This window comes from Anguilla rostrata, chromosome 2 (genome assembly GCF_018555375.3).
Source record: "Anguilla rostrata isolate EN2019 chromosome 2, ASM1855537v3, whole genome shotgun sequence".
Classification (NCBI taxonomy): domain Eukaryota; kingdom Metazoa; phylum Chordata; class Actinopteri; order Anguilliformes; family Anguillidae; genus Anguilla; species Anguilla rostrata.
The window spans coordinates 24,715,958-24,740,941 of NC_057934.1; the positions used below are offsets into that span (position 1 = coordinate 24,715,958).

Genomic DNA, 24,984 nt, shown 5'->3' on the forward strand with positions numbered 1-24,984 from the left:
ATGCTACAAGTTACCATCCGTTAAAGCATATAAGCGCTACTAACCCACGTCAAGCTATGAAGTTCATTATTACTAGCAAACTGTTTTAAACATTGTTTCTCATCAGACAATGCATTTAATTAATATTATTGATGGAGGATTATCTCTTACAAAAGGTATTACAATGTAGCTACATACAAGTTGAATGTGCAGCGAGCCTTATAGTAAGTTCAAAGAAGCATGAAGCCAGTGTCAAGCATACTCAGTAAGGGCAGATAAAAGAAATAGGAGCATAAATGTTCAATAGGTAATACTCTGGACTGCCTTCATCAGAGAGCTGTAAATATCAAAAAATACAGTGGCTATAACATACATCATTGCCATGAGACATTTGGCTGTATATACTCTTGTGGATTAGGAAAAGAGTAATATAATATATAACCATTGGTAACCATTAATTCCAACCCTAATATGGCACAATTCACTCTACTAATTAGCAGTTCAACAAGATCTCTATCTGTTGAATGAGGTGTGCTTTGTTAAGGGCAGAGTGAAAACCTACAGGGCAGTAGATCTGTAGGAACAGTGTTGGGTTGGTTACCGCTGTTATATATAATATAATATAATATAATATAATATAATATAATATAATATAATATAAAGGAAACATTATTTTGCACATTACATTTTTAAAGTGCAGTAACTGAAGCCCTAAACTCAAGTAAGGCCATAGATATAAAAGTATCAGAGGAAATTGAGAAGGCCCATAATATAGGAATATGCTATGAAGGCTACAAGTATCAGAGGGCATCAATATAGTATATGACAATGCCAAAAATGTTTTTGTCCATGCAATATGCAAAAGTGGGACATATAAGAATAGGATGGGTCATATTGGTGCAGGGTCGAGATTGAACCTTGACTAAGTCATTAGTTGACTACGTATGTTAATTTTAGGTTGAACACTAAAGGCATAGGTAGAACGAAAATGTGGTTATTAGATGAGATCAGCATTGATTCAGTCCGCATATATCTTTAACTTAAATTCCTCATTATTTAAATTCCAAGTTTTATCAAGACATTGGTAACAGCAGTTTAGCATTCCAGAATCACCCAAACAAACTGCATGTTGATGGGGAAAAAAATCACACTACATTTATTTCAGAAGTTACAGTTAAGTACAAATGTTGACTGAATCCCAGCCATTGTTGTAATATACGGTATAGAATAGCTGTTATAAGGGGGGGTTAGTGAAAGCAGCAACCAGTGTGTGAAGGGATTGAGGAGGAAGATAGAAAAGAAAATTAGTTAGAGCAGATGAGTTGGGCTGCATTTAAAATCTGTTGTGGGTGTTACCGAGGCAACATTGATGACCAATATCTTTGCGCTCCCCTCTCCCTTGGTTGTCTGCTTCAATATCATCGGGTTTTTGTTTTTCATGACTTCATATACCACACCAAGCCCCAAGATTTTTTTGTTCTCTTTCATTTCCTGGAACAGGAAGTGGCTCTCATCTATTTTACTGGAATGAGAAATATGCAGAAATGTACTTAGTTGCATCACTGCATTCTGCTTTGAAGGACTGTCCACAAAACTTTCACAAAATGCTGGGGGTACAGATCAGCAGTGGGTATGCTGATCCCGGATTAACTCTGTAGGCAGAAAAACCCAAAAATGACAAATTAAAGCTGAGAGTGACTGTTAAAGGAATCCACACCAGTTATGCATTATCTCAAATAAACACCAAAATATGCACCAAAAACTAAACAACTATCTAATTGTTAACTTTTAAGTGAAGTCCCGGGCTAGTAATTTGTTGATATCCCATATTTGTTGTTTTGTAAAACTTCCCATGTCATTAACCTCTTAATGCACACACCGTACTGGTCGGCACGCCGGCGTGCCTAGATTGTTCAACTTAGACATTCATTACTCCTGCAACCAAAGTATGAGTTAAAAACAGAAGCGCTTTGTTTTAGTTTCATTAGTAGACTATACAAGACAACTATGCTTAATATGGAGTTTCGCAGCACAACCATTGTCGCTCTGGTCATTCATTCAAAAAGCACCGTCTCCCTGCAGTCTCATCTGCAACTACACCCCCCACCCATGACATAATGGACAATATTGTCTATCTGAGCATTCATAAAAATATTATTTCACCACTCAAAAATCATATTTCGTCATGGCAACAAGATAAACCCAACAATAGCCCTAAGATATGCCAATACAGCATTGAAAATGCTACTCAATGAATAACTAAATAAACAAGATAAGTTATACCATGTCATTCTACAGTCAATATCTGGGACTAAATATTGAATAAATATACACCCTTACCATTGGTTTTATGCATAAAGATGTCCCTTTTGAGACTGAGTGGTCATATATTTGTCTTGGACAATCCGCTTGTGAAATATACGTGCATTTACGTTGCCTGGGTACCTTCCAAAATAGCTGTGCGTAATACCACACGTTGTTTACGGCGTTGTCGGCCTTTTTAATACAGTCCGGCATGATTGACAATTAATTTATTCAGTAGGTGACAGTATAAGCGTTCTGGGCGTTTTTGCATTTTTTTTTTTTGGAACAGCGTTTTATAGGTCAGCGTACTTCACTCTGTGGTATCAGTAAAAGACACTGCACCTGACGCAACGTTATCAACAATTTTTTTGTAATTTCATGGAAAATACTATTATTATTGAGGACTTCTGAGCATAGCTAAGCCATATGTTTGCTGATAGACCTAGCTGACATTGTTTTCTGGAGTAAGACAGAAGCAGAGAGAACTGTATCATTGATTCACTGTCTCTGTTTCTATCTACTGAACACAGATAAGATTTCATCATCGCTATGTAAGCATTACTGCTAAAAATATTTCGTTATATTTGTTATTTTTGAAATTCAGTGTCTTTAAATAGGTGAGTGGTATTTTATCATGGGGATATTTCACACTGTAATGTAAGCGTTTGTTGGTAGTTTATTTGTTTTTGTGAAACATGCAACAGTGATGACGTGAGAGTTGGAATATTGCCAAAACGTCATGGATGGTTGAAAATTGTTTTCATGTTGTCCCATCCCATACAAGAAAACATACGAGAGTACAGAGTACAGAAATACATACAAGAGTTAATTATTACACATTTAGGTACTGTACCGCATTGTGACAATGTTTTTGCATTATTGTTTAATCTGATATCAATGTTTCATCTTAAACCTTAATAAGGGGGTCATTTATATGCTTTATAATGGACAAAAAGCATTTAATTCATTTTCGGAGAGATTTTGGTTATGTTTCTGGACCCCTAGATATTTTAGACCACTATACAGATGGAAAGCTTGTAATCCCCACTTGAAAATGATTCAACAGTAGGTTTCTTGAGTCAAAACAGTAGATTTTTAATGAAATATGTGAATATGTCGTGATTTACAGCAATGCATAATTTAGACATTTTGAATAGATTTGGAGACGCTGGGCACACTGCTTAGTTTTTGCTTCATAGATCTTTAGTAGTTCTACATATCCACCCTTAGATTTTATGAACTTGTGGTCAAGAAGTTTTTGATCCAGGACATGTACAGTTTAACCTGCTGTATATATGCAATCTCTCAGTATTTCTTCGCAAAAAAAAAACTAAAAAAGAGCAAATTCATTTTAGTTTTTTTGCATAGACAATTGCATTTGTGGCACTTTATTTCTTCCAAAATTATGAATATAAGCTAATCTAATTTAGTATTGTAAATGGTACGAATGTTTTGCTTCATTCAAGTCTCTGTGGTGTTCACATCTGTAGTTATAAAGTTTTAAATAGGGTACCCCCTATAAGGACATGGATTGGCCAGATCTGGCATGTGCACTAAGGGGTTAAACACTTCTCATGTCTGAAACAGTATTTCTGAAGTGACAATTCAGCAGCATATAAAATGTTACATGTTTAGACAGATAGAAGACATGACAAATGGCATATCAATGATTTGTGTATTCTATCTACATGCAAAAGCATTTGATGAGATGAGCTAGTATTCATCAAAAGGGGAATACTAGCTCATCGGGAATCCCTACAGTCCCTTATTCCTAAAAGTGATAGTAAAGTCGCTAGAAATAGATGAAAAAAACATTAATTATCACAGAGAAATGTGTCCACTACACATCCACCAAATATCTATTCAAAGTAATGTCAATAACGGTAATAACACTTGTTTCAAATTAGGCATAAAATCCCAACAGCTACTGTAAGAGCCCGGTAATACATTGAACTCCACCCAGTCAATCTGCATATAGGAACTGATGGAAATGTTTACACTGATATAATTTGATATTGCAAAGCAATTGGTTTCTCAAACTGTCGCTGATGCTTAATACAGATGAGGCCAAAGGTTTACATACACCTAGGCTAAAGATATTCAAACTCAGTTTTTCATAACTCTGCACATTTCATGTTACCATACATTTATTTTGGCAAGTCAATTAGGGCATCTACTTTGTTCACATCCAAGGTAATTTTAAAACAATCGATTGGAGACAGATTTATTTCAGCTTTAATTCACTGTATCAGAATTCCAGTGGGTCAAACGTGTACATACACCAATTTGACTGTCTCTGTAATATTCAGGAAATTGATGTAATGACTTCTTAGAAGCTTCTGACTGGCCAATTGTCATAATTAGGAGTTAACTGGGAGTAAATTGGCACCTGTGGCTGTACTTAAGGACCTACCTTTAGAGCCACTGCCTATCTGCCCTCGATACCATGAGAAAATCCAAGCAAATCAGCAAAGACCTCAATTGTGGACCTCCACAAGTCCGGTTCCTCCTCAGGAGCAATTTCCAAACAACTGAAGGTATCACGAGTATCTGTACAAACAATCGTATGCAAATATAAAAATCTTGGGACCACATAGACACTGCATCGTTCGGGAAGGAGGCACAAATTAACTCCCAGGGCTGAACGAACTTTGGTCCAAAAGGTTCAACTGAACCCCAAGACAACAACAAAGGAACTGGTGAAGGAGTTGGAGGAGTCAGGTACCAAAGTATCTACATCCACCATTAATAGAATCCTACATCGCCATGGCCTGAAAGGCTGTCGTACAAGGAGGAAGCCCCTACTCCAAGACCGGCATAAAAAAGCCAGAATGAAGTTTGCAGGTGATTACCAGGACGAAGACCTAGCCTTTTGGAGGAGTGTCCTCTGGTCAGATGAAACAAAAATTTAACTGTTTGACCATAATGATTAGGGCTATTTATGGAGGAAAAAGGGTGAAGCTTTTAATTCAAAGAACACCATCCCAACTGTGAAGCATGGGGGTGGGCTGCATCATGTTGTGGGGATGTTTTGCTGGACTGGTGCACTTCAGAAAATATATGACATCTTCCGGAAGGAGGATTATCTAGAAATACTGAACTAACACCACAAGACATCAGCTAGAAAGTTCTGTTGGTCGGAACATGGTCTTCCAGCAGGACATTGATCCTAAGCATACCTACGAAGTTGTAATAAAATGGCTTAAAGACAACAAAGTGAAAGTATTAGCCATCACAAAGCCCTGACTTGAATCCCACAGAAAATCTGTGGACTGAACTTAAAAAGCATGACCGAGCAAGGAGGCCCACAAACCTCACTGAGTTACACCAGTTGTGTCAGGAAGAATGGGCAAAAATTCCAGCAAAGTATTGTGAGAAGCTTGTGGAAGGCTACTCCAAGCGTTTTATTCAAGTTAAAGGGCAACTTGCAGGTTGGCATAACCATGATTTAATATGTGGAGAAATTATGTAGCAATGGGATTTTAAAAATGAAAAAAGTTTAAAAAATATGCTTAGATCTACATCTGTGCTTACTTTTGTAACGTGATCGGCTATGCCCACCTCAAATCCAGGATAATCTAACGTGACGTCACATAGGGGAGTCGGAACAGAGCGACAGCTAAGATCATTGGCAAAGTAAGCAATATTAACAGAAATATGAATCACAATCTCTTGATGAGGTACAAAATCCTCTTGCCAATACTTGTGATGGACCACATCTGTATAATTTTGAGCCTGCAAGGCACCCAGGGGACCGGGAACAGGATGACAAATACAACAGGGAATGCCAATAGATGAAGTCGTGGTGTGAGGAGAACCGGTTGCGAACTGGACAGATGCCTTGAGAGAGACTTGTGAGAGCTACTGTACTATGACAAAGTTTCTGCTGCTTTACATTGTTTGCTAAGTTAATTCATTTCAGGCAGTACCTAAAACGGACAGTTATCAGGTTTATCAACATCCCAGTTAATTGATTGTACTGGAGCACTAATACAATAATGCAAAATAAAGCACGTCTATTGAAATAAATTATGGGAAATATGCAGACTACACAGAAGTATAAAACAGCCTTAACTATCTTATATTAGTTGTTAGCATACGGTCCTGATGATAGATAATGAGCGTGCCCACACAATTACTGTATTGTTGCAGAATTGCCAGTTGGTTAGTTGTAGCCAGCTAGCTAAGCAATATCACAGACTGGAGGGTAACTGATACGTGGGTTAACGGTATTTTTTTTCAGACAGTTACTAAACTCTAGACTAGACATTCTGCTTTGTTTGCTGATTGGATTTCGTGTTTGACCGTATGCTCGTTTTTGACCTTGACTCATGTTTTGCCCTCTGCTTGCTGTATAGTTAGTTAATGTTGTCCAAAATGTAAACAAGTGAGGCAGTTTTCACGGTCGGGAAAAATTTTATGACAACGTGGTCATTTAGCTAACTTAGCTAGCTAGCCAAACAGTCAGTAACACAGATACTTCCTTTGTGACATTTAGGGATAATGTCAAGGAGGAAAAGTACTGTAAAAGCCAAAAAACCTTAGACAGTTTTTTAAATGTTTAAATGTGCCCAGCATTCCAAGGCTTGTTGTAAGATTCAGTAGCCAATCAGGACTTGAATACAAGTTTTTTGTAGAGTGCAAATACTTTGATATTATTTATTAATTTAATTTAATTTCTTTTGTTGTTGTTGAAATGTGCCCAGCATTTCAAGGCTGTAAGAATCAGTAGCCAATCAGGACTTTTTTCAAGTTTCTTGTAGAGTGCAAAAACTTTGATATTATTTATTTTAATTTATTATTATTTAATTTCTTTTGTTATTGTTGAAAACACAGCATTCTAAGACAGTGCATTGTTGTCAGATTCTTTGTAAGACTCTGCTATGCTGTAAATAGTTGTTGATTTTTTTAAATGTGTGTTGAATAAATGACTTATTTATAACAACATTCACATTATGTAGTCATATTTTCAAATATCCAGTCAGCTTTTAGCACTGACTTAATGTAGGGCCCTATGGAATCTGTGTTATAGCTTTTAGAAATTATCAATTCCGCGATTCCATCCATGATTCTGTTATCACAGAAACTATAGGGCCCTACCTTCAAGATTCAAGATTTCTTTATTTGTCATTCCTCAGTACTCTCATACATTAGAACGAAATGCGGTTTCTCCAAGCCCAACAGTGCACATATACATAAATATACCATCTACAATAAACAGTCTTACTTAACTAAAAAAAATATGCAGTTAAAAAGATAACAAAATAACAAACTGTTGTCCTTTCTTTAAAAAAGTGTATTAAAATTGCACATATAAACAAGAGTGAATCCCCAGTGTGTTCATAGTCCGGACAGCCTTAATGCTGCCATCAGTCTGTCGCTGGCCCGTGCCAGGCCCCCGTCAAAAAAGACACTTGGCTGCCGGCCCACACCAAGCCACTGGCCCCCGTCAAAAGATACTTGCCACCGGGCCTAACAACTTTTCTGGGGGAAACCCTCAAACATATTCTTTTCCAGTAAATGTTTTATGTCAGCGTGATTTTAGAATTTAAAAAAAATCTCGTACAGCAAGTTAGCTATAATATACAGCATCATTTTAATTTCGATTTTGAACTAGATAGCTACCAAGCTATCGTTTCATTCACACACTTTACAATGATAATAACTAGCTAATGAGTGAATGAATGAAATTTATTGCCCTGGATGGAATTTGTTTAGTACCCAATGAGCACAACATACAATGTAAAAAGGTTGGTGCAAATGATGCATCCAACTGTGTTCAAGGCAGGGCTTTTCTGTCAGTGTGGCCTCTCAGTTTTTAGCAATCTTGGGCATTGCCCCACTCATTTTGCTTTCATATCCCAGGGTCTACCCATTATAATATCATTACTAAAATGATAGCTATGACTGTAGCAAGAGAAAATTGCACTTCCACATCATGTATTTACATAGTGGAATTGGAAAGAGATCTGGGACAGGTTAGGCATGTGCACTAATGTAATGAGAGAACTGAAAAAACAGGCATCAAAAACCCCATACAGCTCTCATTTTGGACTCAGTAGATACTCAGTAGTTACTCAGCACACTCTTATGATGTTGTGTTTTTGGCACAACTACCATTTCAGAAGTCAGCATCAGTGTACATTGTTGACTTGTGTGTTCTATGAGCAGAAAGTCTAGCTATACAGTAGAGAATAGAATTTGATGAAGACAACAGGGAAATCAGCATAGAAGCAGATAGAGACTGCATTAACAAAGACAAATGCTTTCATAATAGATCGTTGTACCCAAGTTAACCAGAAAGTTACAAAAAATATTTAGCATGCACTATAAAGACCACCTGTGCTGTGTGTTATGCAAGTGTGGATAAAATTTAGGCTATAAGGTAAATAGAACACACAGAACCATGGTAGAACAAGGATTGTTTACCTATCTACTGGTCATTTTAGTAGCATAACACAGCTACTTCAAAGGAATATTTCACCCATTTTCAGCTTTGTAATGATACATTGACATTCAGACTCAACACACTCAAGTTGGACTGTCCATTATGCCCATAGTATAATGCATACATGTCTATCATAGAGTAGAGACATACTATGGCCCAAAGTGTTACAGGTACAGAATTTGTACAGTTACATTTTATTTATTACATTTTGCATACAATTGCTAATGTTTTATAATGATGTAGAATGCTACATAATACTAAAACAAAACAATGATTCATGATAGACGCATTGCCGCAGTTCTCCTCTCTTGCTATATGTGCTGTGCACTAATTTTCTTGTCTTGAACAATGACAATAAACCTCTATCTATAGACAATGATAAACCTCTGTACCTCACAGAAGTGATCATTTTACTGATGCAATTCTGTCACCTAGGCTGTACACCAACTGGAATGGGAAATTGACATGCTGTTTTCTCAAGCAACACATCTCAAACATTTTGGACTTTTCCAGACTCAGTTTTACTGGACATTCTTAGATCATAGATAAAATATAAAATATGAATACAACTTTAAAATTGAGATGTTTAGGGGAAGCTGCCCTTTAACAAAAAAATACCTCATTAAGAAAGTGCACTGGACCTGAAAGCATATTTTCACCATATTGACATTATATAATAACTAATATCAAAACACTTGTATTACTGTAGCAAGTAGTGTTAATAACATCCACAGTCAGGTACTGCAGCTTTAATGTAGGTAGAATCACAAGAACTTCAAAATTTAGATGCTATAAATCACTCCTGTCAAGTGGTTTAATTTTGTATGCACTGTAAAATATTAAGTGTTTCAGTATTTATTCATTAATTTTTGTGGAAGTATGTTTTTTCTTCATTCTTTTAATGTTTTTACATTTCTTCTTATTAAAGATTGTACTGATCAAGAATATATTTAAATGTATGTGATTATGGGATGATCACTGAAGAACAATAGATATTCTGTGTTATGTCTAAGAATTTGTAACTAAGGAAAGACAGTGGTCTCCTTGTACACTGATGCATACTACCTAGAGAATCTTTGAACCCCAGTTGCAGGAGGGAAAATTGTAAACATTTACTTAGTGGAATTTTGTAAGTAACTTCTGTTGGGAAACAGTCTTGTGCAGAAGACCTTTGAGTTGAAAGAGAAGAGAAAGGATACTGACCTAGAAAGAACTGATTTGCTATATCTAGTAAATGTATAGATTATATTCTATTAAAATGAATGAATGAAAATCAAAGTAATCACGGCAACGGTAATGATATAAACATAGTTTGTTAGAACATGGTGGTGTGTATATGAGTCAATATTTCAGTTGGATTACCACATGCAGTGAATGCATGTAAAGTGCATCTACTTTGGAACTGGAAGATTGAACAATTGTTAACCATGAGGACAAATACTTGTTATTCAAGTCATGCATATACATTCCTCTGTAAGTGTGTGTAGTGAAATCTGTTATTGATTAAAATGGAAGATTATATAATAGTTATTGTTAAACTAACTGATGAAACATAAGTTTGACCTAGGCTGGGATTGGTTATTTTAAAGGGAAGATGCATTAGGGTAGGAGGAGATCTGGTTGTATAAAAAGGATGTAAAACATAATGCAAAGAAGCTCTCTATGTGTCTTTGTGGTACTGGAGACCTCCCGTAGGCCTACGTACATGAAAAGGATTATTGATTGAAGAGAATAAAAAGGTTATTAGAAGAAATCATAATTTCTAGTCTTTATTCTTGCATCACCGACTCACCCACCGAACCTAAGAAGGGATTTTTCTCCACATTTTCTAATCGTAATATTTATTCATATTCTGCGTATTCTGTTCTTTCTTTAACAACTCCTAAGACATGAACTATCAAACTGTGTGAAGTCTGTTGCTATGTCACCAAAATTTATCATGTGAGTTTATGTATACATATGCTTGCAAAATAAAAATAAAAGCAAAAAAAAAAAGAATTATTTAAGGACAGACCTAAAAACAACCCTGTTTTCATACCATTACTCACAGACAATATGTGGCTAATGTGCTTGTTATATAACAGGGTTTAAACAGACTAGTAAACTGTGAGGCAAATTTTGTAATGGAGAGTCCACCCTGTTTTTTTCTAAATTTAATCAGACAGGAGGAAATCAGAGAGGGCTACAGACAGAGATGGAAATACATGGGAGGGCGGCAAGTGGCTTAAGAGACCGACTCACAACTGGAAGGCTGGTGGTTCGATCCTTGGCATGACCAGGAGGGTGTATTCCAGTTGTGGAGTAGCAATACGATGATGTTATTAACCACCAACAATGCCAAAGTTAACTTAAGCAAGGTACTGAACCCCATAACTGCTCCAGGAGCATTGCTGTGTGACAGACTGCACTCTGATGATATCATGCACGCATGTAGGGGGGGTCATGAATGTGCGTATGAAGCAGGGCCGGTTTTAGCCTGCTGTATTAGGGTGGGCTGGTAGAAATAATCGGTGGGCAACTTGGGCGCAGTTTCGTCACTAGGATTGGTGTCACCCAGTGCGCTCGATGGGGGGACGGGGTGCTGTTGGATGCTGTCCGGTGGGGGGGGTGCTGGTGGGCGTGGGCGCGTGTTATGCCTTAAATTGATATAGCAGTTCTCGTCACATTAAAGACCATCTTGCAGGTTAAATTTTTTTTATGAAATGTATACTTAACCTTGTCTGTAAATGACCATTTGAAAAGTTAATGCAGGCTTGAATAATTTTTACAAGACATAAGGGCACAAATTCAGAGGAACTAGTGGCCGTTTTGAGCAAAGCTCCTAAAAACGCTTTTTTTTCTCAACATTGCGTCATAATTAGCCCAATGTGCAGTAGTAGTGAGTCTTAGCGGTCGTGATATAGTGAGTTGGTTTTTCTTCAGTAGTTTTATATTGCATTTCACCATGTATCATCATGGTAAATTATTGTGTTTGTGCAATTTGCACAAACTCCAGCCTGTCAGGACATCGAGTACACTAGCTTTCGTGCCTGGGTGCGTTTTGTGCAGGTGAAGAGACGGGACTTCACTGCTGCATTTGTTACAAAATACTCCTGCAGGTATTAGACAACCAATACTAGTTTTGTTATAGCCTAATACATGATAGCAAACTTTACAGTGTTGTGATGTGAACACAGCGTTAATATCGTTAGCTAACGCCCATAGATACTTGTTCATTCTACAGTCAATATCTGTGACTAAATATTGAGTAAACATACAACCTTACCATTGGTTTTATGCGTAGACATGTCGCTTTTGAGACTGAGTGGTCACATATTGTCTTGGACAATCCGTTTGTGAAATATAAGCGCATTTGTGACGCCTGGGTGCCTTCCAAAATAGCTGTGCGTAATACCACACGTGTTGATTACGGCGTTGTCGCCCTTTTTAGTACGGTCTGGCTTGATTGACAATTCATTTACTCAGTAGGTGAGAGTATAAGCTTTCTAACGATGTATAACATGTCTATTTTTGCTTTTAGCGTTTAGCGCTTTATAGGTCAGCGTAACCAAATCTTTTCTCATCATCGCATTCACTTACGCACACTCTGGGGTAGCATTAAAAGACGCTGCACCTAACGAAACGTTGTCAACGATTTTTTGTAATTTCTTGGAAAATACTATTATTATTGAGGACGTCTGGCCATAGCTAAGCCATTTGTTTGCTGATAGCCTAGCTGACATCGTTTTCTGGAGCGAAACAGAAGCGGATGACAATGTCATTGATTTACTGTCTCTGTCTCTATCTACTGAACACAGATAAAATGTTATATTGCTATGTAAGTATTACTGCTCAAAATATTTCGGTTATATACGTTATTTTTGAAATTGAATGTCTTTAAATAAGTTAGTGGTATTATATAATGTGGATATATCTATAAGCTAACGCTGGTCACTCACCAAGACACCTGCCCAGTTCTCCACTGGTTCTCCTCACACCAACTCAATTTCTCTCCTCTGACCGTTATTCCTTGTAACCCTGGTCTGTGCCTGGTTTCTTGGACACCTAGCAGGCTCATAATGGTAAGGCTGTGGTCCGTCATATGCGTTTGCATAAACATTTACAACCTCTTGTGTCAAAACTAGCGTTGAGATCCATTCTTCTTATTGTTCAACTTGACCGCTCTCCCTTCTGCTACGTCACTTCCGGGTTGGCGTCTTTTAGATGCCTAAGTAAAATTCTCTCACAAAAAAAAACGACTCCAGAAGTCACTAGTGTGTACATATAAGTATATTTTTATGAACATCTAGTTCCTGCATCATTTTCCTACACATTGACTCACTGGGGTCTCCAACCTGCAATATGCTCTTTAATTCCGCTAATTAAATCAACTGGCAGTACACTGCATCAGAGCAACTAGCTGTTTCAACCCGTGGCTTCCCACCCAATCAGAAGTTAGGAACGGTACTGATATTTTCTGTGCAATTTTTCCATTGGCTGAACAAAAAATGTCTTTTTTAATTTTTTTTTTTTTTTAAACTTTTGATTGGGTGGGCAAGACGCCCGTTTGGGTGGGCTAAGCCCACCCCTGCCCATAGCTGCCGCCGGCCGCGGTATGAAGGATGTCCTTGTGTAATAAACTGAATCTTAAAACTTAATTATTATAATTGCTATTATTATTATATTGTTATCCAGTGCCAGGAAAAATTATTTGCCCCATCCCCATTTCCTCAATTATTGCATATTTGCCAAACTGAATCGTTTCAGATCTTTAGACAAACCTACCAATTTGTCTGAATTAAAACAGTTCTGCAAAGAAGAGTGGGCTAAAGTTTAAGGAGGAAATTACTTTTTCACATAGGTGATATGGCTGTTAACTTGATAACGTTTTTCATTAAATAAATGAAATAATAAGTTAAATGTGTTTTAATTTTTGTGTGGTTCCTTTGTTCAATATTACATTTTGTCTAAAGATATGAAGCCATTCAGTGTGACAAATATGCAATAATAGAGGAAATCAGAAATGGGGCAAATACTTTTTCACTGCACTGTATGGATTTAGTTGCTTGCCCAGCTGCTCCACATGGTCTCTCTCTCAAAAAAAAAGGTAAAGCCCTCCTCAGTAGACTAAAGCCCAACTTTGTTTAATGGTATGTTATGACTACACAGTCTAAACCAAGCTGGAAACCAGCTAGCAAGTTACAGCTGTGTGATGGTGAATCACCCAGATTTCTTCTGAACAAATTCAAGAGGAAAGCTTTCATAGTCTGAATGGGGCTTGTTATTGGCACTTTGTACCGCAAACTCACCTGTTCTGTAGTTTAGAACGGCTCATAGACATGCTCTCCAATTTTATCTCAGTTGTAGAGCCAGTAATGTCCACCTGACAGTTTATTTCTGTCTTGGGAATAGATGAGGTGCTTTTCATTCCAGCATTTCCCTCCCATTTTTGCTTTATATCCACAGTTGCTATGCTGTCCTGATGGCATCCACCTAGAGGGTATGAAAATGAGAGACGTGTCATAAAGCATACATCACTTTCCCATTGCAAAAGAGCCAGAAGAGTTTTGCTTTACTGATGGACTCCAAACAAAATTAATGTCTTGGTTCAAGTTGGATTTATTATTTATTTATACACATTGAATACCTTATGTGTTCTCCAGTTAAGGGAAATTAGCATGTTGACTTTGGTTTTATAGAGGAACTTTAAAAATGAATTCGTCATGTAAATTAATTTGTCTTCTGTGAAAATATAGTTCAAAAATGACAGCTGTTTTCAACACTCTACTGTTATCAGAGCCATACCTATTCAATGTAGGCTGACAGATTTTTCCTGATGCATAACAGAGCCAGTAGGATATCTAGACAACATCAACATATAAAAATGTGTTTTTATACCTTCCAGCTGGGGCTGGGTGATATAACCATTTTATATTACCCCAGTACAATTTTTTGCCAGGATACAGTGCTTTTGGAAAGTATTCACCCCTTCACTTTTTCCTTTGTGCGTTACAGCCTTATTATAAAATGGATTAAATTAATTTTATTCTCATCAATCTACACACAATACCCCATAATGACAAAGCAAGTGTGATACTTCAGTTTTTAATTTTTAATAAATTTGCGAAAATTTCTAAAAACCTGTTTTTGCTTTGTCATTATGGGGTATCGTGTGTAGATTGATGAGAATAAAAATGAATTTAATACATTTTAGTATAAGGCTGTAACGTAACAAAATGTGTAAAAGGTGAAGGGGTCTGAATACTTTCCGAAGGCACCGTATATCTTTTCACGTAAATTGGAGGTTTGGGTTTCTCATGAACAGGTCACTTTTGGGGTTTGCAATTTGAATTACTAGTCTAGCCTAGTCACTCAAATTGGAACTTTTTTATTACATGCTACTATTATTCTATAATTATATTGACTGCTGGATTTCCGTTGGTAATAATCAGGTGTCGGGCTGCACTACAGCAAGATTTAGCGTGCCACGGTAACATAAATCCTTTGAAATGGAATCATTTTCATTGTGTTCAGACAACACTCAAAACGACTTTCTGAAAAATAATCTGACCACCACAATGCCTGAGATGCTCAAAACTGTCATCTATGTTACCGCATGCACTGTAGGCCTATATCATCCAAAGTTTGTGGGAAAAAAGCCTCTAATCTAATCTCCACCCAATGTAGCAACGATGATCAATACAAAGATTAAGCGCATGGCTACTTAAACTTCTCAAGAAGATCAAGCAAAGATGCAATGGAGACTAAAAGCCTGAGGACACAACACCTGGTTGTTTTAATTATTTATTAAGAATTCTGATACTCCAGTAGGATTGGGTGATCGTCTGTTAAGGTTGTCCAAATTGGGATGGCAGGTATACCATCCCGCCAAGTTACGCCTTGGCGGGGGCATGCCCCATACCTATACAGCACCGAGAGTTTGGCACTTTTCAGGGTTCCCCACAGAAATAACCACAACAGCCACAGACACTCAGCCCTTAAAAACATTAAATTCTGTACATTCTCACCTCATTTCAACAGACAGTTTCATAAACAACTTCACATGTCCACATAATAAAGCCCCAAACTAAGGGGATTTTGCGTTTTCTCCTTCTTCTTCTTCTCATTCTTATTTTTCCTGCCGCCTATCGCACTAACAACATGTCTCCCCATTGGACATTTTACAGACATCAGCCAAATCTTCACCTACACGACCCAATCAAAAACGTGCATACACACGCAAAATACCCATACCTTTTTACTCTGAAACATTTCCAATTTAAACAGCTAGTCTGCTGTGGCCTAGTGGGCAAGGTTACAGTCTTGCAAACATGGGGTCTTAGGTTCAAGCCCAACTAGGGACATGTTTCTTTAACCTGCGTTTACCCTCACTAATAATTGTCTACTACTTCTCAATTATTGCTTTTGCACCATATCTACCCGCCGTTCACCAAACGTATACACTGCATTATGACGTACCGTCTGCACGTTCAGTTATTAACCGGCTACAATATTTCAAAGCCATATGGATTCAATGGGAGCTCTTCTGTGCTTACTGGCCTGTTTTCTTCTTTAAAACCACAGACAGGTTTGCTAATGATATTTCACGCATTGCATAGCTATTTCATGGTGCTGCACTAACAAAGTCACAGACTGGTAAACCTCCGGTTGAAGGATTGAATCCCGCCTCGCCCTCAGGCAGATAATTTCCTCTTTTACACTTTACACAACGTTTTCTTACGCTTATATTTGCTTTATCAAAACTCACTCACGGCCACCCATATGCATTTCATGACGGCAAATGTATTCCTTTTATTAAACAGTTAGCCTACACCAGTTCACCACTGTGCCATTTCTACTAACTATATTTCTTCACTTGGCTACCGTACAAAACCTTCTTATCAGCAAATGCCACGTTTCTACATTCATGTTACCTCGCCCTGTTTTATATCTAGCCACATACACATAATTACTACGTATGTAGCTAAGTTCTGCAACTCCCCATTAAAACATTACATTTAAAATCATGACTCACTCATAATTATAACTACTATTACTGAACATGAGAAAAAGCACATCAGTGCAATAGATTTCACACATAACTTAACCCTCTACTTTAAGGACTAATGCTTTATACAGACTGTTATATATACCATTCGATAAGGAAACTAAGCTCGCTCATGGTCACTTCATTTACTTTGCACTATAGTCTGTGATCATGTCAACCTTCCCCTACATGCCCATTCTGCTAAAACATATTGTTTCAACTACGCAATTTCATCATTTCTCAAAATTTATCTCACACTGTTGTTATTTTCTCATATGCAAAGCCTGCTGGGACATATGTGTCTGCTCCTGTTCTCCACTATCAGGTTTTCCGGTTCTAGCTTAGCAAAACAGCGAAGAGGATTCCTACCTGCAGATAAGCCTATCAAAATGCCTTATAAACCTTACAAACACTAAAAGTGCATCTCCACGAAATAACAGCCAACAGAGCAGGACAGAAGGGTACACAAGTTGCGACCTAGGGAGTTCTAATTCTACGGGCTTGCTGATTCTTTTGTCAATCAAGGCTCGTTGGATGGCCGTCAAATCTGTGAGTACCTACACTGGCCATATTTCACTTGCGTTTCTGATGCGTTTACGCTTACGCCACCGCACCCTTCTGAACTATTTTACATATATAGCAAACCAAAACTGCTAAACGGTACACGCTCATCAGACTGTACAAATTCACACAACGATAGCCATAATCCACAACCGTTTCTTACAGGGTCACTTCGCATTTCTCACTCTCATAATAACGCTTTGCAAAAAGAAATGATATCTCATAAAAAACACGTTTTCAACGTACAAAAATGCCAAGTTACTCACACATAGAAGACATACACCATCTATAACTCATTCATTCACACTGCCAAAATCCAGGCCTGCCATTAAAAGTAGCTATTGATAGCAAAATGACGCTACGTTACGGTACTAGAAACAATATAAGCTATCTTGCCTCACCGAAATTAAATAAGATGTATTCCAAAGCAATGCTACCCAATATTTCCTCAATTCTTTCAAGTCACTTGGCCCTGTGTTTTGTAATCTTACCATTTTACAATGTCATGCAAACGTTGTGTCAGATCAAAGTGTCACATATTTCAAATTGCCTCATGGATCACATTGAAATTCATGTAGAAAACTGCTGGTGAGTAACTACAGTCGGCATATTTCTCCAGAAAACATATGTTTATGCTTCTGAACTGAATTTGAGTAAATGTACAAGTTATTGTATATTTGCTACGTACAATAAATACTGCATATAAAATACATATTGTACATACATACATAGAGAACTTCTTTATCCCCATGAGGACATTTCCCTCGCAGCATGTTACATTCACATTTACGAACAGACATTTATACCAAGAAACATACAATCATTCATGCAACAGAATGGCTGGGCAGCAAAATACATACATACCAATACAAATTGGACATATAGACGCCTATTCAATCTATCTTGACTGTGAGAAAGCCATCCACAAATATGTTTGGCCTGTCCATGTACTGTACGCTTATACACACAGGGCCAAGTGACTTGAAAGAATTGAGGAAATATTGGGTAGCATTGCTTTGGAATACATCTTATTTAATTTTGGTGAGGCAAGATAGCCTATATTGTTTCTAGTACCGTAACTTAGCGTCATTTTGATATCAATACTTTTAATGGCAGGCCTGGATTTTGGCAGTGTGAATGAATGAGTTATAGACAGTGTATGTCTTCTATGTGTGAGTAGCTTGGCATTTTTGTACGTTGAAAATGTGTGATATGAGATATAAGACACAGCAATCACTGATCAGCGATTGCATTGTCTGGGGACAGGATGGGGTACAGGACATTGTGTTTCTTATGAACAGGTCAATTTTGCAGTTTGCTGCTTTGATTAGTCAAAACTGACAGACTAGCCTAGTCATTCAAATTAGTACTTATTCTAGGCTATTATTAGGCTATAATTATATAGGCTTCAGGGTTTTTGCTAATGGGCTAATCAGCCATGGTGCTGCGCCATGGCATCATTTAGAGCGTCACGGTTACATACATCCTCAAAATTGAAAACATTTACATGTGATCAGTGACATCACTCAACACAACTTTCGGCAAAATAATATAATACAATTGAATAATATCATAGCCCGCTGTGCACAATTAGGCTCTTAATTTGCATTAATCTGTCAAAATCAGGCCTACTACACAAGTACAGTCAATAATAAAAAATAATAAACATATTTAGAGAATGTATTTAGATGCTCATTGATATAAAATGGGATGAAGTCGTTCACTGAAGATGCCCTCTGCTGTCTTAAGAACTTTTTTGCCGGTGAGTAACATTCTCAGGATACATACTGAAAAAATTTAAGGCAAAGTTTATGCATGAGGAACAATGCATGTCCTTTCATAGAAGCCTACAGTATACACCACTAGAATTGTACTTTAATTGGATAAAATGCTTCTCAGTTGTCACTATAATAGCTTGCCATTGGCTGGTTGTGTACTAGTGAGGTTATCCTGTTCTTGTTACATTACATTACAGTCATTTAGCAGACGCTCTTATCCAGAGCGACTTACACAACTTTTTACATAGCTTTTTTTACATTGCATCTATTTATACAGCTGGATATATACTGAAGCAATGCAGATTAAGTACCTTGCTCAAGGGTACAACGGCAGTACCCTACCAGAAAATCAAACCTGCAACCTTTAGATTACAAGACTAGTTTCTTACCCATTATACTACACTGCCGCCATTATTGAATTAATCCATACACACAGTGGCTCCCATTGGTTACACTGAGGGATTGCTTGGCCAGTACTGGTCAGAGAACTTTTTAGGTTGGCTCATCTTGTTCCAGAGAGTATATGTAAACCGAAGATAGTAACACGTCCTATCACCCTGGTATTCTCGGGCTGTATGTAACGGCAAAAGGAACAACAATGATAATTCCTCCAGACTGTCAGGGTGCGTGGGGGGTTAGGACCCAAACGCAGAGTGAGGGGAAAAACTCAAAACTCCAAACAGTAAGTGAAACAAAGACTTTACTTGACAAAACAGGACAAAAGGGAACAAAAGGCCTCGCAGGGCAACTCTCAAAAACAAAGGAAAACTTCAAAAACACAGGAAACAAGAAAATCCAAAAGTCCAAAAGCACGTGGAAAACAGAACATGGGCAGGAACACACGGGGCAGGAACATGATCAGAGGCACACACTAACAAACAACCAAGGGACAGGGACACGACAAACACCGGACTGGACTGAGACTGACAGAAACGGACTGACACAGACACAGGAACAACACCGGGAAACCTACAAGGACAGACAAAGGGACAAGCAGGCGGGGAGGCACACGGCAAGACCGACAGACAGGGAAGAAGAGGGGTGAACTCAAGGACTGACACACAACCTGACAAACGGGCAGACAGGATAAAAAACAAGCAGACTGACACACCGACAGACAGGCGGGAGAACAGATTGGCCGATGGGCTGACAGCCTGGGGGGCAGATAGACAGGCTAACAAACTGGCTGACACACATGCGGGCAAACAGGCAGACTGGCAAGCGGGCAGACAAATAGACAAGGGGGCAGGTGAACAGACAGACCCACAGTGGGGAACGTGGATAGGGCGAGGTCTCTGGGCACTGGGTAGGGGCAGCGATGGCTTGGACACACTAGGGGGCGCGAGAACACTAGGGGGAGCACGGACACTAGGGGGAGCGAGAACACTAGGGGGAGCACGGCCACTAGGGGGCGCGGGAACACTAGGGGGAGCACGGACCCTAGGCCAGGTGTGAACATCGGGCGAAGCACAAACATTGGGCAAGGCATAGACATTGGGTAAGGCATGAACACTGGGCAAGGCATGAACACTGGGCAAGGCACAGACATTAGGCAAGGCAGGTGGCTTTGCCTGCGGGACAGCGGCCAGGGCAGGCCGTGGCGGCCCCAGCGGGACAACAGACGGAGCAGACGGCCTCTCCGGGGCTCTGGATGGCTCTGGAGGCCTCTGCGGGGCTCGAGGCGGGGGCGAAGCATAAACATTGGGCGTAGCAGGCGGCGGTGGCCCCAGCGGAACAACAGGCCGAGCAGGCAGCGGTGGCCCCTGCAGGACAACGGGCAGAGCAGGCGGCGGAGGAGGCCCCTGCGGGACAACGGGCGGAGCAGGCGGCGGAGGCCCCTGCGGGACAACGGGCGGAGCAGGCGGCGGTGGCCCCTGCGGGACAACGGGCAGAGCAGGCGGCGGTGGCCCCTGCGGGACAACGGGCAGAGCAGGCGGCGGTGGCCCCTGCGGGACAACGGGCGAAGCAGGCGGCGGTGGCCCCTGCGGGACAACGGGCGGAGCAGGCGGCGGCCTCTCCTGGACTTGGGGCGGAGCAGGCGGCGGCCTCTCCTGGACTTGGGGCGGAGCAGCCAGACCCCCCTGCAGTCGGGGCTGGGCAGGGGACAGGAACACAGACCCCAGTCATAGGGAACCCGGCTGGGCAGCCGGACGGGACCGGCGGGACCCCCGCAGGCCGGGCCCTGGAAATATTACCAACCGAGACCCCTCAAAAGAAGCAGGCCAGGGATCCGCTGGCCTCCGACCGGGAGGCAGCCCGACCACGACGCCTCCGTGACCGCCCGCCCCGGGCACTGGGCGGCTCAAGGGCGAAAACTGGGTCGAGCTCCCAGTCGCTGGGTGGCAAGTCCTCGGGATCACTCCACCACCCCAGTGGCATGATTAAAAAACAAAAAAAAACTTCAAAAGGGAAGAGGGGGGAAGAAAAAAAAGCTCCGCTGGGTCCAGCACTGGCTGGATCCTTCTGTCCGGGTGCGTGGGGGGTTAGGACCCAAACGCAGAGTGAGGGGAAAAACTCAAAACTTCAAACGGTAAGTGAAACAAAGACTTTACCTGACAAAACAGGACAAAAGGGAACAAAAGGCCTCACAGGGCTACTCTCAAAAACAAAGGAAAACTTCAAAAACACAGGAAACAAGAAAATCCAAAAGTCCAAAAGCACGTGGAAAGCAGAACACGGGCAGGAACACACTAACAAACAACCAAGGATCCAGCACCTGAGTCAAGGAAGAAGGGAACTTAAATAGACACGACACTGACGAGACACAGGAGGGCACAATGAACAATCAGGCCACAGAGAGGGAAGGGAAAACGAGACAACCAAAAAACAATAATTGAACAATTGAAAACAATAATACAATCAAACAGGGGGAGCAGGACACAAAACAGAAGTACCGCCATCTGGCGGTCCAACAAGGAAGGACAGACGGGAACACAGAACCATGACACAGACAACCGCTCAGTAAACAATAGACATTCTATCAACATTTCTCTGAGCATGTTTTTGGGACTAAAAACTAGAATGAGTTCTGTTCGCTGGACCCTTGCCATGATAAGGATAACAACTTTACCGTGATTCGTGTCATCAGTGGGTTTACAAAATACAGAAAAGGTGAGGCCTCCACACATTACAAAATAAGGAACCATTGGAATTGTAAAAGTTTACAGAGATAGATCCGTGAGGTTTAACACTTTCAAACAATATATTGTGAAACCAGATTTATCAAAAAATTCACTGTAAGAAAACAAAACAGAATGAATGCAAATAAACCCACTCCTAGGCCTTAAGGGTTAATAAAATGATACAACTAAAATTAAGGTCAATATTTAAAATTCAAGATAAAAAAAATTCTATATATGACAAACCATTTAATTCCACAATTTCCCTCACCTTCATTTAAAATAGCCTATGGAGATATCAACTATACTTCAAGTTATTGCTTAGAGATCTAATCCTTATCACTTTTTACCTGTGCTTGCTATTGCAGAGTTCTCTGCTCGATGCTGAATGCTGTCAAGTACCATTCAGAACCATTCAACTCTACATGCAATGTAGGTATCTGCCTTAATCAGACACAGATTTGGATCATCAGCACTTAAAAGTAGACTGAAGTAATGTGGTAAAAATATCTTCCCATATCACATTAAACCATTTAAAACAAATTTATAGTGAAGAGCCCAGGCCTTAAATAACTCACCAAAGTCCACAGTGTCCTTGGCCTGGAGTAAATCCCGCAATTTAAACCCTGTGGGATGGTAGCTTTCAGTTTTGAGGAAGAAAAACTTCTTGGACTCCACAATCTTCAGCACAGACAGCACATCCAGGCGCATGGATTCATAGACACTGGAGAGCGATTTCAGCTCACCGCTGTTATCCACCTCCTCCAGAAGGATTCGAGTCAACTTTTTAAACATTGTACTTTAGCTTGTGGTGGGGTTCTGTTTAGAGCTGTAATGAAACAAAATTAAATGGCATACCCTGTCAGCAACAAAATCTGTCCCCTCTGCCCTTTTTGAAACATTCACACAATATTTTCCTGAAATCGCCAAGTTTGGCACTTGAGAAAGAAAACAGTGTGAGGAGTGTACGAAATGGAATCACTCTGGGACACACTTACAAATCTGACTTTGTGAATTGCTGACTCAGTGAAACAGCAATAAATAAATACAGCCAATGGTACTTTAAGGTTCAATTCTGACTGTTCAAACCACCATACTGCATTTTTGTCTCTTCAGTCATAATTCCACTGCTGCACACTGTTGAAGTTATGAATACAACAGGCTGTAAACTGCAGCTGGAAGGACAATCAACAGGACGGCAACCATCAGGACAAGGGGCATCAAAGCGTTCTGGTGGTTTCTGCCTAAAGCATGGGGCTGTCTGCTAAAGGATTTGGAATAACCTTACTGTAAAGTGGCAGTGGCAGCAGTGTAGTATAATGGGTAAGGATCTGGGCTGCGTTTCAGAGTTTCGATGTACCTTCACGTTTTACGAAGGTTTCTAAGGTATACCTTTAAAAGGGAAACCGCTTTTTTACGAGTGTTTCCCAGACTATACCTTAACAGTTCCCTTAAGGGACACTTCCAAAGGTACGTCGTAAGTTGGAGCTGGCCTTCACTGTGGTGCTGAAAAGTTTATCAATCGATGCCAAGCGAATCGATTGTCTCACTTGTAAAGGCTTATGAATGACGTTTTAATATAACAAGTGTTGTCATAATCATTTTACATCAATCTAATATTGCAGAAGAGGAAGCTATACCTACTAAAGATCATCTGCTAATCTCTTTAAGAGTCAAGACGAGACCTTGTGATAGTTTCAATAAATACGTACATATAGGCTACAAAAAATAAAATAAAGAGCATAGTCTGGGACTTCTTAGAAGCCCAGTAAAAAGGATAGGCTACATATGGGTGAATTATTTTCTTCTTATTGAAACAAAGGTCTAATGTTAATTTGTTTTTGTCACACAATATACAGGCAACTGTAGCAGCATATCCACGGATTCCCGTGGACTTTTCTCTGCAGTGCAAAAATGATCGTAGATGAAAGACAAAAGCGTGTCTGTGGAAATTGATCATGATTAATTCTATACCGGGTATGCCTTATGCATAGGCCTACCTGTTAAAATGATATGTTCATCCACCTTGATTTGCTGTTGGACAATCTTAAGTTTAACCAAGAACAATGGATAGGTCCTATACTTAATTACCATCATGATGGGAACAGACAGGTGAAACGACAACATTTTCATGACGTGCTATGCACAGAAACGTTGATTGGATAATTCATTTTCGTAAAGTTAATATTAAACTGTACGTCATTTTCGCATGCAGATGTGCTACTAGATGCGCACTGCAGTACAACTGTCGATTTGAAAAGCAAAATGTTAGCATAATAAGGCTAAAACTGCGACAGCGTGAGCGGAGCGCATCGCTAAGGGACAGCTTACGAGTGCCTCAGACCACCCTTTTAAAGGTATACCTTTCAGAAGGTATACCTTAGTTAAGGAAGCGCTGGGAAACAGCTCAAGACCTAAAGGAAGACCTTGAGGTATACCTTACGACCCATGTAGCGCTAAGGAGACTCTGGGAAACGTAGCCCTGGTCTTGTAAACTAAAGGTCACAGGTTCGATTGTACCCTTGAGCAAGGTACTTAACCTGCATTTCTTCTGTATATATCCAGCAATGTATTGTAATGTAACAACTAACCACCCTCGTGGAATGCCAGACCATGGATATACTATGGATAGAATACTGGATGCAGTCTTATGGACACTCATTTTATGAGTTTTGACTTGTTTCAGAGTGATAGAAAGAGGAAACTTGGGGAAAGAAAGGACCTGCCTATGATCCAAAGCACCCCCCTTATCTGTGACACATGGTGGAG

General features: G+C 39.6%; 1 protein-coding gene across 3 annotated transcripts in view; it reads right to left on the reverse strand.

The window, feature by feature from the left end:
- Nucleotides 1-24,984, reverse strand: part of LOC135247648 (uncharacterized) — a 50,549-nt gene that overhangs the window by 11,312 nt on the left and 14,253 nt on the right. For 2 of the 3 annotated variants that reach the window (XM_064321358.1, XM_064321357.1), the window contains exons 2-4: nt 22,794-23,044; nt 14,020-14,203; nt 1,336-1,501 (exon numbers count right to left, since the gene is read on the reverse strand). In XM_064321358.1, the coding sequence (XP_064177428.1) occupies nt 1,336-1,501; nt 14,020-14,203; nt 22,794-23,010 (567 nt within the window). In that variant the 5' untranslated portion in view covers nt 23,011-23,044. The remainder of the gene's footprint in view (nt 1-1,335; nt 1,502-14,019; nt 14,204-22,793; nt 23,045-24,984) is intronic. The other variant, XM_064321359.1, reaches the window with a different exon arrangement.